At 45.0% G+C, this 14,691-nt stretch overlaps 2 protein-coding genes across 2 annotated transcripts in view; one reads left to right on the top strand and one right to left on the bottom strand.

Annotated features, from left to right (window-relative positions):
• Window positions 1-13,272, bottom strand: part of nup153 (nucleoporin 153) — a 16,500-nt gene extending 3,228 nt beyond the window's left edge. Inside the window, exons 1-18 of the mRNA XM_083680659.1 lie at window positions 13,185-13,272; window positions 8,882-9,098; window positions 8,247-8,534; window positions 8,001-8,140; window positions 7,626-7,754; window positions 7,257-7,373; window positions 7,023-7,067; window positions 6,889-6,930; window positions 5,509-5,655; window positions 5,310-5,362; window positions 5,031-5,154; window positions 2,827-2,979; window positions 2,482-2,580; window positions 2,280-2,364; window positions 2,076-2,177; window positions 1,362-1,973; window positions 954-1,151; window positions 1-715 (exon numbers count right to left, since the gene is read on the bottom strand). The exon at window positions 1-715 is cut by the window's left edge and continues 224 nt beyond it. Of these exons, the coding sequence (XP_083536785.1) occupies window positions 1-715; window positions 954-1,151; window positions 1,362-1,973; window positions 2,076-2,177; window positions 2,280-2,364; window positions 2,482-2,580; window positions 2,827-2,979; window positions 5,031-5,154; window positions 5,310-5,362; window positions 5,509-5,655; window positions 6,889-6,930; window positions 7,023-7,067; window positions 7,257-7,373; window positions 7,626-7,754; window positions 8,001-8,140; window positions 8,247-8,534; window positions 8,882-9,098; window positions 13,185-13,262 (3,344 nt within the window). The 5' untranslated portion in view covers window positions 13,263-13,272. The remainder of the gene's footprint in view (window positions 716-953; window positions 1,152-1,361; window positions 1,974-2,075; window positions 2,178-2,279; window positions 2,365-2,481; window positions 2,581-2,826; window positions 2,980-5,030; window positions 5,155-5,309; window positions 5,363-5,508; window positions 5,656-6,888; window positions 6,931-7,022; window positions 7,068-7,256; window positions 7,374-7,625; window positions 7,755-8,000; window positions 8,141-8,246; window positions 8,535-8,881; window positions 9,099-13,184) is intronic.
• Window positions 1-14,691, top strand: part of uqcrb (ubiquinol-cytochrome c reductase binding protein) — an 87,626-nt gene that overhangs the window by 65,840 nt on the left and 7,095 nt on the right. The window lies entirely within an intron of this gene.

Genomic DNA, 14,691 nt, shown 5'->3' with positions numbered 1-14,691 from the left:
TTCCCAAATGTGAAAGAAGGGGCAGCCGGCTTCACCTGCTCATTTTCTAGTGATTCCCCAAACGTGGCACCCCCTAGTGGTGTTGCCAGGTAAGGCTCAGCCAGCTTCCCAAACACAGGAGCTGCTGTGGTGGTGGTGGTGGTGGTTGATGTGGTGTCTGTGGAAGAGAGTCCACTGTCTTTCTCAGAATTCTCTTGGGAGGAAGGGAAATTAAAGGTTGAAGCAGTGGAGGAGATTGCTGTTGTTTTCTCCTCAGGTTTTGATAGTCCAAAAGAGAAGCCTCCCTCTGAGGGTTTACTCTCCATGCTAGCAGCTCCCGTGCCAAACACTATCCCAGCGCTGGCACCAAATTTAAACCCAGCACCCATGCTTGGGGCCTCAGCCTTCTTGCTGTCCTCACTGGCTGATGCCACTGCAGGGGTGGAGGCAGCACCAAATTTGAAGGAACTGCCGAATTTGAAGCCTGCAGAGCTGCCGGTGTCAGTCGATGCGGCATCTGAAGAGGCGCCTCCGAATTTGAACCCTCCCGAAGAGGAGTCGTCGGAGGATGAAGCTCCAAATTTGAAACCAGCTGATGAAGAAGAGTCCGATAGAGCGCCGCCGAATTTGAAACCCCCAGATTCAGAGGTAGAGTCTGATGATGCTGTGCCAAACTTAAATCCCCCAGGGCCGGAGTCAGACGAGGACTGGTTGCCGAAAGACGAGGAACCGAAAGCTGAGAGACACGAATTGAGTACACTTTTCAGTTACATCGCAAAAGTTAACGTAACGTAACGTAAAATAGAATCAATTCACTGTGCAAGTCTGAACTTCGCATCTCTCTACACAAACCATCAACAAGCAAGGTTTAACAAGAGCCCGTCTTACTATAACCAAACCTCTACATTGAGAAAGACTAGTTGTCTGCAGTAAATACAACCCACGTTCACAGAAAGAGTAGTTCAACGCCATACCTTTTGGTTCCACTTTAGCCCCAGGTTTAGCGGTCTGGCAAGCAACACACTGCTGATTTACGCCCTTGTTCTGCACACAGCACACGTCACAATCCCAGTCTCCCTCTGGCTTCTTAAACTTGTCTCCGAAGCCTAGCAGAGGAGTGATACTGGCAGGAGCCAACGATGGAGGTGCTTCCGCCAACGCTGCTCCTCCTCCTATGGATAATGACAGAGGTCAATGCAAACAAACACATTTACCCAACTATAACATTCGTTTATTAATCTACTTTTGGCACAATATGTATCCATGGTTAACATGGAAAGCCAAAATGACCTGAAACAGCAAACTTCAAGGAAAACGCAACATTCAATATAAAATGCAAAACACTTGCAGAAAATGGCTGTTGGCTTTCCTTGCCCCATTACCTGGTTTAGGGCTCATACAGGACACACACTTGGTTTCCTGGGCCTTGTTCTCCACCATGCACATGTCACACTCCCACGCTCCCTCCGGCTTCTTGAATTTGTCCCCAAAGCCTAAGAACCCTGACGAGATTGAAGTGGTGGTGGATGTGGCAGCTGGCAGTGTCTTAGCCTCCGAGAAGGCAGGTAGAGTCAGTGAGGGCTTAACTCCAGTCCCAGGCTTGGCCGTTTCGCAGGCCACACATTTGATCGCATCGGGCTTGTTCTGAACCAGACAAGTGTCACAGTCCCAGGTTCCTGAAGGTGTGGCAAACAGGCCCCCAAAACCAACAGACGAAGGAGTGGTCGTGGTGGTGGTTTCCAGCCCAGGTGAGGTTGTGGTGGGTTTACTGTATGACAGCTTAGAGGAGTCTGTGTTGGGTTGCGCTGTCTGGCAGGCCACACACTTGGTGTCTGAAGCCTTGTTCTGCACCATGCAGACATCACAGTCCCAGGAGCCTGCTGGAGGTTTGAACAGGTCTCCAAAGCCAGAGGAGGGGGCTACTGTGGACACAGCTGGGGTCTGCTGGGGGGCATCAGGGCCAGGGGAGCTACGAGCAACAGGCGAGGTGAACCCTAAAGCGAACAGATGAAAGGTTAAAAACATTCTAAAACCAAAGCTTCCAGGTAGAGTTACTGGAAAGATAATTGCGCTGTACAAGTATGCCAGTCACTCACCAGGTCCTTTGAGGAGGTCTAGCACACTGCCCTGCTTTAAGACCTTGGCTGGTTTAAATGGCCCTTCAAACTCCTCAATGCTCTCAATGGCAGACAACTTCACTATAGACATACCAATAGAAAAACAGAAGACATTGGTCAGGACATTGTTTCCCTTGATATAAAACCATAGAAGTTAGGATCTATGAGGAAGTCCAAGCTTACCTGCATCCACTACTGGGGTGGCCATCTTTCCATTGGATATTGAAGGACCTGTTTTTGCTACAGGTGCACTGAAGGTAAAGCCAGACTAAAGGGAGAAGGGATACATATCAGGGAATACAGATTAACCAATAACGCATAAACAAAGATATAGTAAGGCCAAGACAATGAAAGTTGCAGATCACGTGATGAGCTTTGGACTTACAGATGGGGAGAAGGAAGGTGGGCTAGCAGCAGTTGCCTTGACGATGGGGGAGGAGAAGGTGAAAGGTACACAGGGTGGAGTGGATGCTGTAGGCAGCTCCTGATATAAAAACAAGGAAAAAAACGCTCAATATCTCTGGAGTTGTAAGGGTGATCTGCATGAACACCATAACAACATCACACACTAAAATAAAAAAAACTGATATCAAAAGGCAAACTACTTAAACTAAATTATTGTGAACTGAGTGTACAGCAATTTGGTGTCTTTCTTAGAAATGTAATTGGCTCTATTCAAACTGACCATGGTCAGTGGGCGTGGAGGCCACACGGCAGGTAAGAGCCATACCTTATTGGCGACAGGTTCCTCTGGGACAGGTGTCATGGGCGTGGCAGTGGGCGCGACTGTGGAGGTGGGCTGAGGGGAGGAGAAGCTGAAGGTTGGCAGACTGAAGCTGCTGATGGGAAGGGAGATGGCTGGCAGATCCGATAACTCAGCAACCTGACGAGAGAGGGGAACAGAGTACATACAACAGTGAGCACAATCTATTAATGACTCAAGATCCCCACACCAGGCTTGGAATTTCGTCATTTTAGGGGCAAGGCCATTTGGCCTTCCCGTTCACATTTTTTTTAAGGGCACAAAGGCCACATGACAGGGCACAAAGGCCGTTGGGTTAAATTACGCTGGTTTTACCTTTCAGATTAATACCTTAACATTCTCATTCACCGAGAAACATTAATTATGTATTAAAACATTTGTTTTAATTTAAAAACATTGAAAAACAAAAGAAATGTCAGAATTTGAGTTCAAAAAGCCCAGAAATTCATATAAGAAGGATTCCAAAAGTAACCCCTACAATTGACCAAAGTAACTGTATTCTAAATACCACTCAATGAAAATGTAACTGTAACAAAATACAGTTACTCATAATTTTGTATTCTGAATACGTAATCCCAAATACATGTATTCAGTTACTTCAACACTGGTTTCGTTTCCATCCAGCTCATTCACATATTCTATCTTGCATTCGTGAAAATTCGGCTACAGAAAATGCGCATCTGCGTGCATTAAGATGTTTGATGGTAACGCGACTGTCGTTGACTTGACAGCAGGAGTCAGTCAGCTGTCAGGTGCGGTAGCCTAGGTAACCGTCTAGCCTAGGTAACCCTCTTGGCATTTTGCGAGTGTCAGATATTGGAGTGACAATAGTGAGCTACAATTAAATTTATTTGGTCAACTGTGGGTATTTGGACTGGCGAGAAATGGCTAAATTCACAGGTTCAAGTAACTTATAGATGCCGACCTTTTTTTTCCCTCCAAAGAGAGACGTATCCTAACTAGTGATAGCTCACCAGCTACCGCTAGTCAATCAACATGACAGAAAAGTGGAGCACTAACGTCAACACCGGTCGTTTTAACATTACAAATGGCTGAATAGCAAGTGTTTCTTAAACGTATACGTTAAGTTCAGCCATAAACCACATAAGTCAGTCATGTATTATATCAAAACCGCTTAGCAAGAAAAATACTAGATTGAAAGCTGACCGTAGCTGACAGCTATCTGCTAGTAGAAGCAACACTAGATGTCGAGCCCTTTTCCCTGAGGGAGGGAAGACGTTAGCGCTATCCCAACTAGCTAGCTATCGCTAGTTTTCATGACGCAAAAAAAATGTAACGTTAACGAGTCGACTTTAAATAGGCTGTGCTTGTCTTGCTCCCTTTTTGAGAGGCTGAGGAGGAGGCTGAGGAGGAGGCTGGTTGACGTTCTTCTTGCATGTGATGTTGATACTTCACCTGCGCGGCTCGCGAAGTTGCGCAAGTTCTATTTTGGAACAATCACAGCAGAGCATCGCTCTGATCCACAGACACGGGACTAGCCTACTGTGCTCTGATCCACAGACACGGGACTAGCCTACTGAGCTCTGATCCACAGACACGGGACTAGCCTACTGTGCTCTGATCCACAGACACGGGACGAGCCTACTGTGCTCTGATCCACAGACACGGGACTAGCCTACTGTGCTCTGATCCACAGACACGGGACCAGCCTACTGTGCTCTGATCCACAGACACGGGACTAGCCTACTGTGCTCTGATCCACAGACACGGGACGAGCCTACTGTGCTCTGATCCAGACACGGGACTAGCCTACTGTGCTCTGATCCACAGACACGGGACTAGCCTACTGTGCGCACTAGGGTGGCTGTAATTCCATAAAAGCCCACCACGCGTCACTAGCGTTGTTTACAGTGGAACTTTGACAGGGGCACAAAGGCCACCTTGGCCGTAAATTGAACATTTTTTCACAGGGCATCAAGGCCAAAGTGCGGGGCAACGACGGCCATGGCCGTCGTGAAATTCCCACCCTGCCCCACACAGAGATATACCTATATACCTACTGCAATTAATGTCTTAGTGAACAACCGTACATCCTTTGGGTACATAACTGTGAGTGAACAGTAGAGAAAGTATGACATCATAGAGAGGGGTTGAAAAAGAACAAACGAAAAAATAATAATAAAAAATAAAAAAGACAGACTACCACCCACCTCGTCTTCAGGTCGTTTGGAGGAGGGGCGTGCACTGGTCCTCTCCCTCTTCATCTTCCCCCCTCCTGAGCCTGTGCTGCTGGCTGCAGGGGTACTGGACAGAGGATAGGGCAGACTGCTTGTGCTGGGAGAGGAGGGGACAGGTTCAACATAGTTTATATCTTACAAACTGATGTTTTCAACAACCGCCAACATCGGTTTCAACATGAATGATGTCAGGCTTGAATAATCTTATGTAGAATTATGATATGATAAATGGTTTGTCTTGACGATCTTTACCTTTGAGAAGGACCTGGGACCGCATCAGGTATCTGAGGTGATTGTCTTTTGGGCTGGAGAAACAGAAGTACAGTAAAGATTGAGGACAAAGGACAAGCGACTTTGGTTCTATTGGTTATTGGTCAAGTATTATTGTGTGAGAGTTTGTCGAGCTTTATTCTATGAGATACGCCTTCACACATCCAGTTCTGGTTCTCACCGTCTCTCTGGGCATCAGTGTCCTTTCAACTGCTCTTCCCAGGCCACCAGGGGTCAGAGAAGGCCTAAAGGACATGGAGCGGTTCCCTGACACTGATGCTGCGGCTGGGATCACCAGCTTCTGGACAGGGGGGAGGGAGGTGTCCAGCTGCGGAACAGGTCAAGATCAGTCAGAAACAGTCAGGTAAAACGCATAGGCATAACAGCAATAACACATTCTGTAAGCACAACTCAAACACTAAAAATGCTGTGTTTTCAGCCATCCGCCGTAGATTGAAGACCCATCTCTTCAGGCTACATCTTAACTGTCCCTCCTAAAGACCTCTTCATCCCCACTACCCCCCTGTACTAATCCTAAAGACCTCTTCATCCCCACTACCCCCCTGTACAAGTTTCTCTACTGTAAATAAATGTAAACAAATAAATCAATAAATAAAAGTAATTCTTCCTTCTTCTAGCATTGTAACTGCCAATAGCCCCTGGTCCTAGCATAGATTACTTTTTCTTATGACGACTGATGGATAGATGATTCACTTACTTAGACAAATGTATTTGCTCTAAGTCGCTTTGGATAAAAGGCGTCTGCTAAATGCCATAATGTAATGTAAACGTTAAGACAGACCTGAGTTGAAACAATCAATGAAAAACATGTGGTAACTATTATCATGCCATGGACCTAGACCAGCATCTCAATAAAAACATGGCCGACAATATCAAACTAACACATGATACAGACCATAAGACGACCCCTAATAGAATAAGGCCACAACATTCAGAAACACCAGCATTCATCTGGCAAACATCTGACCGAAAGATTATCTTAGGGTATGGACAGTCTGGCCAGAAGCCCCTTCTCAATGGCCCATTGTTGGGGATTCTGGAGCAGCTGTCACAGCTGGGACCATCTAACAGTTACTGAGGCTTAGTCCAGCACATCTCACAATGGATCCCACCAGAGAACACACACACACGCTCTTTGACACACACACACACACACACACACACACACACACACACACACACACACACACACACACACACACGCAAGGGATATAAACACTCAAGGCAGTGGTGAACAGCTGCCACAGGCCACTGATACCCGTGTTGACTACTGCTGACACGCTAACAGACGGCAAGACGGGAAGAGTGCTTGGGCCCCTACAATGACAGCAGTGTTCATACAGCCGTGCAGGACAGTGTTTGGCCACAGTCATTTAGCTCAAAGTGCTCAAGAAATTTGTTGTGTACACACTTGTGGGCAATAAGCCAGATAAAACCTGGCAACAGTTTACATACAATGCACTTGTGGAGACGGGGACAGCTATAACGAGAGCTGTCAAGAGATACTAATTGTGTTTAAAAAAAAAAAGACAATTCTTACCCTCTTCTTTTTGGCTGGGAACTCCAGTGACCAGTCCAGTGACTGCAAATAACATACAAAACGCATCAGACAATGAGAATGACGGCACCAACAACTGAGGAAGAGAAATTTAACAAAAGAGAGCAACAACTTACTGTCGACAAGTGTGAGGAAACTGTGGATGGGATTCTCTTTGCATCCTGTTAAGAGAACATGATTAATGTGACGCGTTTGTTATCCTTAACAGATCCGCGTGCTCGCAAATATTTAACTTTGCAGCCAAGTTGACGTGTAAACAACATTCGGTTGCGGGACACCACTTGGATATTCCAAATCATATAGTTCTATTAACGGGATTGGAGACATGTTCCGTATGGGGTGTTACTCACAGCGAGGGGGCTAGACATGCGCTCCAGGGACTGTAGGATGCGTCTGGCTGTAGCGCTGGTCACACCACAGGGCTGTGCCCCTGCAGGCTTTACCTTAATCTGCCTTCTTACTGGAGCCTGGAAAAATAAAAAAACAGTTCATCAATATTCTAACAGCACCACAAAAAAAACATGCGTAATATCAGCGAATATGGTATCGAATTAAACATTTTGTATCAATATGAGTATACTGGAGATTTCCTGGCTTATCTGCATTCTGAACCCCTGAAGATTAAAAAAATAGGATGAAGGAAGAGGATTTCCAGCCTTCGTGCACTTTGAGAGATGGGTAGAGAGTCTAACTGCAGCCGTGGCGTAGTAAAGACTCACCTGGTAAGGTGTGCCGGGGCGTGAGCGGGCAGACCTGACAGCAGCTGCTCCTCCGTAGGTGGTCTTCCCTGGGTAGAAGGGGGAATCCCCCAACTGACTGGAGTTCAGCACTGAACTGTTCATTGGTGACTAGAAAAGAAAAACATTGAATTCAGAGGCAAAACCTCATTGCTTTAGCCTCACACTCAAAACAAAAGAGTAAGTCTACAGTAGACCTCAACAGCAGTCCTCAAGCCGAACATGTAGGCAGGATCTCTTTTGATTGAATACCATCACATTTACAGGCGTCATTGTCATCCAACTGCCCTTAGACAAAGCCTAAACCATGCCTGGAAAGTGTCTGATAGCAGACAGATGACCTTGACTGACACTTACAGTGGAGGATGTCCCAAAGACAGACAGGTTGAAGGCAGGCTTTTTGAGACTGGACTGAGCCGGCTGAGGGCCAGAGTGGGTTCTATCTGTCTCTGGGGACCACAGCTGGGGTAGCGAGGCAGTCTTAGAGTTCAGTACATCTGGAGATAAAGACACACATTTGATGTAATTATCCAATACAGCTATGACATGACTGACATTTTCAACCAGTTCTGCTGATTAGGGAAACACACGCCCACACTTTACCTTTGTCTGATGCGCGGGATGAGAAGCCGCTGGTAGTGGAGATGTTGTCGTCCTCGTGCTGGGAGCTCGCGTCTTTGATCTCCTTCACCAGGGAATAGTTTGAAGAAGCCCCAGCAAAGACAGCCCCAGAGAAGGGGGTGGAGGAGGTGGAGGGCTGGGAAAACAGGGCGCTGGAGACCCCCAATGCCGGGGAGGCGTCCAGGGAGGTGAAGTGGAGGTGGGTGCGATTGAGGGGAGGCCTCGACAGGACATCCTGAAAGTTCAGAGATGCCCTGCTTGTGGAAGGCTCTGGAGGAATAACAAAGTTTTAGCACAGGTTAGTCCATATTTCAGTGGTATTGAAATCCATGGCTTTTCAATTAAAGTAATGTCACGCTTCTTTAAAAGAATTTTCCTGGTTTGACCCTGACCTTAGTTGAAGTGACTTTACTAAAATGTAAAGCAGACCGTCCGTCTTCAGAGGGGGATTGTGTCATGAAATAAGTTGGACACATTTCCAGAATGAAGGGGATCCTCGGGGCCCCAAAATATAATTACTCAGTAACTAAGGAAGCTAAATATGTAACTAAAAACTATCACCGCCAGCCAAGGTCAGCACCAAACCAGGAAAGCCTTTAAGCCTTAAGGTATATCACCTGTATTACTGGTGCTGGGCTCTGGAGAGTCCCGCTCATGGGGCAGGGGGGCTACCTCCTCACTGCCATTGGGGGGAGGGGCCTGGTTGTTCTGCTCCACCTCTGGTGTGTTCCCTCCCCCTTCTGCGGCATCCCCGTTCCTGAAGTATTTCTGCAGCCAGGATGGAACGATGCTCTTCACCGTGTCTGTGACTCGACTGATCAGACCTGGCTGCTGCTGAGAGAGACAATAAAACATTTAAACGTATACATTTTTGGTATATGCAAACCTAGATTTACAACTACAAATAGGCCTAAACAAAAACTACAAATTGTATCACTAATATTTTTTTTTATAATACAAAAGATCCTGTAAGCACCGATGAATATGCCAAGGACTGAATGACAAGTGCACAGAGAAGTCATTCCTCCTGAGTGCAAAGCCCTGCTCAAGCTCATAGTGGAAAGTGGGTCAGTCTGTCTATGCAGCACTGAGTGGCGCAGGTCCATACTTTTAACACAAGCTGCAACTAGAATAGACCTACCTAGGCCTATGAGTCAGAAGAGACCAGGGGGACGCTGCACGAATTTTAAATCAACATTACTATAGGGTTGTCCCTGGGTGGCACACAGCCACGCTAACTACATTTGAACGTCCTTTTACAATAGTTCCAGACAAGCTGCTTGGGTTCATTTTTGCTGCAGCAGTAGAAAGGAAGGAGAGGACAGAAGGAGGAGGGAGAAGAGAGGTAGGCCTAGTGTACACCACTTCACACACACACACATCATCCAGACTCTGGTAGCTTTCACCTCCTGATAACGATAATTTGTGCTAATGCAACTTCTGCTTATCTTTAAATACAGTAGCCACACGCCTGGTCTTCAACCTGTCCACACACAGAAATTCACACAGACCACTCCACACACACGCCGTGGCTAGGTCTAACTAATGCCACAGCGTCCCTCGGACCTCTCTGTGGGCTAGTTAGTGCTCACTGCTCGTAGTTGAACACAGCTCTTGTGATTATAAGGATTTAAGGGCGCTGCATTTCTCCTGTGAATGGGGCCATGAGACCAAAAGACCGAGCCAGAATGCTAGTCTTATTGTTCTCCCAGGAAGCACTCCTGTTGGATTTAAACAGTGAGATAAGATGGGGGATGAACACCTGGACTGATGGTGTTCTGTGGACATGGCTATCCGAGTAGTTGTTGACTACATAGCATACATTCAACCAAGTTTTCAAAAATGCACCGAAATAAAGTACAATATCAAATGTGTGAATAAAAATGAGAAGCTCCATCTTAGAGAAGTCTACAGTTGGGACCAAAGCCTAAAACTTAAAGGGACACCTCAAGATCAGGTTACAAACGTGTGGGCATGTGGAAACAGCTTCCAAATGCGTTCTGTAGATCAAAAGCTAGGTATCACTAGTTTGAGGAGTTTACCCCGAGTGATGTATTTGGGGGGAAAATAATGTTTTTTGAAAACCACAAGGAGCAATTATTAGTCCAGGTACGAGTACATGTTCACATCCCTGGGGAGGAGTGTGGTTATCGTTTCCGAATTAGCTACTGCCTGGTTCGTTAAACTTTACATCCATAAGCACCACACTAGTGCATAGTATGGCTGGCCGGTATATCGAGTTAATGATATACTCAATGTATTTGTATGCACGAAGGCATAACTGACATACCAATTTAAATTGATTTACTTTCATAGAAAATTTTAGTTTCTGAAAAAACTTTGTGTGCTTGCTTCAGCCATCTACATTTTTAGGGCAAAACTCAAAACAAGGTAGTCCAGCTGCTCATAGAAATAAACTGTAATTGTATAATTCTCCTTATTTCAGGCAAAAACTGAAAATCTGCTGTTGTGTTCTGTCAAAACAATCAGAAATAGAAATTACTTCATGTATATTGTAAATGCAGTCTGTTTCTTTGAATAAGATGTACATTTGAACTTTATGTTAAGCCTCATAAAGGCTAAAAAAAGATCAAGATATATATTGTGTATCGCCAAAATATCGAGACGTGAATTTTAAGCCATATCGCCCAGCTCTAGCACAGACAGATGAGTCTATCTACTATTTCTGTTTACTAACTTGCATCTTAGCTTAGACACTCCTCCGCGGCAAAGTACTATGGACATTGTAGGAGTTAAACATTTGGATATATTACTTTATGGTCCAATAAAAATACAGATTTTTATTTTTTTTATTAGCTATTTACTGTAGACAACAAAGGCCACTTATAACTCGCTGTTGAGTCGTGGTGACAATCTGTGAAATGTTTATTTAATTTAGGATGTACCTAAATGTATGTTACTAATTTCTAATATCACAGGCACACCACATAGGGCCCCTCGATTGGGGGCAGTAAGCAGCACTACAATTCACTTCCTGACTAGTGAGTGCACAACACGTTTGAGCAAATCCACAGTGAATGGCTATCAGAGACAATACCTCTGTTCCCTGACCTGGCAAAATGCCTGTCTCAGACCAAAGGTGTCGGACAAAAATCCTAATAATAATCAATGCTATTTAGCAGATTATTTTATCCAAAGCGACATACAGTACAGTGAGTGCATTTTACAAGCCAAGGGAAGGCTTTAACCATCAATTTGTAACCAAAAGTGAGGAAGCCACAGTTCAATAACATGACAGTAACAGTGGGTTTTGTAGAATTTACCCATCTAAACCAATTATTAATTAGCAATCTGGTGTTTCACACTCTACCACCACAGGTCATAATCTGAAAACACCTGGCATGATACAGTTCATAGCACAAATGTCTGTAAGCTTCTCACCCATTTCTCAACTGACAGCAGAGAGAGGCACCATGTATGCATGCAGGGTACAAACAAGTGGAATGTGCAGCTGACATTCACACATGCACAAACAAAACCCAACTGAGAGTTCAGGTTCATTGATCTGAAGTGAACTGTGGTCAAATATTCCACTAGTTTGCTTTGGTATGAATCACTTTGTTTTACGGCTGGCTCTTCTCTTCCTTTTCCAATTGCCATGACACTGAAAAGACCACTCCATAACATATACAATGCACTCATTCGAAAACTCAATCTAAACAGTGTCAAACTTAAGGAGAATAAACTCAACTGTGGATGACAATTTAGATATGGTGGTGGATACATATCTACAATTGTATGATATTTCATGGTGATTTATGTTCCTATAAAACTGTTATGTGTATGTGACTTGGAACGACACGGTGCTGCACAAACTGAAATCCATGAAGATTTGAGAATTCTCAACATTGCACAGCAAGTCTGCAAGTGGATGTTAAATTCAGAATGATTTGCCATGACAAGCGTCGTCCACATCTGGGGCGACCAGGTTAGCTTGCCGCTGCTTCCGCCTCAATTTCAAACCTAACTGGAGGGGACAGAAACCTTGCTCGGTGGATTCGTATCCCGCCTTTCCTTTTCGTATGTCCTTAAAGGAACTCGATGCCCCCCAGCTAATTGCAGCTAGCCAAGCTCATGAGTTTGGTTAGCTGGCTAGCTAGATATACAGGCTAGCTAAACTAGCAACGTTCACGCACGCACCAAATTCCCTCCCCTGCTATGTAGAGATTAACAAATGAAGGAAAATATAGAGTTAGTTAGTGTATATCACATATAATGCTGTATAACATTGTTTGTTTGAATCAGTAGTTTGTTAACGTCTATCTAGCGAAGTTACTCTAGCTACAAGTCTGCCCAGTCAACCATGTGCCGGGTCCAGTTTTTGACCAGTGACTGACAGAGAGTGTGTGCACCACGGCGCAACATTTAGCAAGCTACGATAATAATGTTAATAACCCCAATTAACCCGACTATCTCAGTGTCTGCAATAATAAAACGAAGCGAGGCCTTTCTAAGTGACACTAACACAAATGATATAAAGCCGCAGCCGGCGATACAAGTCAGTGTTGACTTCTCTACTAGTTCAGAGACAATAGCTAGCGTACAAAGCTAGCCTGGGCGCTAGCTACCGACTGTACTGCGCTAGTTAGCATGCTGGCTAGCTAGCTAACGTGCTCTCGCTAGCTATAAACGGCAAAACGGGTATAACCAATGGCAATGCGAACTGTTTACGTTGAAAAATAAACACAGTAGTTCCTCGACCCGGCAAAATATCTCCCATTTAGCTAACTAGCTAGTTTCCTTGACACAGCGTGGAGGCCATGACATGAACGTTAAGACTAGGCCACACAAAATGTCTCCAGGAAAACAATAACACAAATGCAGTGAGACAACTGTCATCAAAGTAAATGTTGCCTCTGAAAGATGGTGTATTCAAATAAATACGGTCGTTCCATTTACCTGTTTGCTTTTGGCGTAAGGTTTAGAGGCAATATGATATCTTCTGCTTCTAATTTTCCCTCCACCCGTGGCCGCCATGGTTTGCTAGATTGAACAAATCGACTTGGTGCCGCTGCTGTCCTGTCATAGCATAAACCGTAGAGCTAAACACGCTCGGTCCTCCAGTACACCATCACACATTTCGCGCAGCGCACCAGGGAATTATGGGAAATGTAGTTAGCGTATGGCAGTAGCGCTCAAATAGTACATGACACAATACACACAATAATCTGTATGAAATGATATGAGGGCGCTATACAAAGGAAACTAGTCAATTTGTGATTTCCCGTAAAACCATATCTTTCAAAATAGCTGCACAGCACGTTGTGTGTGTGTGTGTGTGTGTGTGTGTGTGTGCTTAATTGTACAAATACATTTGGACTGAGTGGTGAAGTAGTGTCTCTAGACTGAGTAAATTAATTTAATCTTGTTTAAAATCCATGTGTTGTTGGTAGTATTCTTTGTGGCTATTTTGCCTGAAGACCTGGGACCTAGTTTCTGTTGAAAACAATCTGTTTGGTCCTTACTCACCTTTGACGAGAACTAAATACATTTGGACATTTGTGAAACCTGTCTGGTTATTAACTGGGAGGAGCTGCAACCCTGCTAAGTCATCAGCAATTACAGAATCTGCATTCCTATCCTTTTTTTAAAATATATGTTTTTTGGATATTTCTGCTTCATTGGGATAGAGACAATAGAGATTGACAGGAAGGAGGGAGAGAGTGGAGGGATGACATGCAAGACGTGTCAAGGGTTGGAATCAAACCAGGAATCTTGCGATTATGTGGTATGTGCATTAGTGTGCTACGCCACTAAGCGCCCCCTGCATTCCTCTCCTGACGGTCAAAGCCGACAGCCACCTGACACAAAGACGAAGGAGTCAATCTGTGGAGTCCATCAAGGAAGGCCTGAGAGGAAGGCCAAACTTCTAAGTATTTTTATCCTATTTTATTATTTTTTCACTACTCTGAGTGTATTGAGCGCTACCTACATCTTGTATTGCCCACAAACCCTCTATCTCTATACCGGCAAATATCACAATATGCTTTCCCCCCATTCCTGTTATTTCATCCCTCAGGAGGATACATAGATGCTACACCTCCCCTCGCAACCCTTCTAATCGAATCTACCCACCATGCTCAACTGACAACAACCTCACTGTCGCGGGAGGGGCAGCTGAGAGGAAATGCAGAAAAACCCTGATGACCTAAAACCTTATCTCTCTCTCCTCCTCAACTACACCTCCTCTGCATCAGCTGCTAAAGCTTCTTACTACCATTCCAAAATTCAATCCTCTGCCTCTGACTCAAGGAAACTGTTCTCCACATTTTCCTCACTCAACCCCCCTCCTCCCCCTCCTCCCTGTCTGCAGATGACTTTGTCACCTACTTTGAAAAGGCTGATGACATTCTAAAGGTGCAAAATACCCCCGCCAAATAAAAAATAAAAAAAGAGGGAAATCAAA

This window comes from Argentina silus (genome assembly GCF_951799395.1).
Source record: "Argentina silus genome assembly, chromosome: 11".
Lineage (NCBI taxonomy): Eukaryota > Metazoa > Chordata > Actinopteri > Argentiniformes > Argentinidae > Argentina > Argentina silus.
Note: the sequence above shows the minus strand (reverse complement) of the source record. Positions and strands in the feature narration are given on the sequence as shown.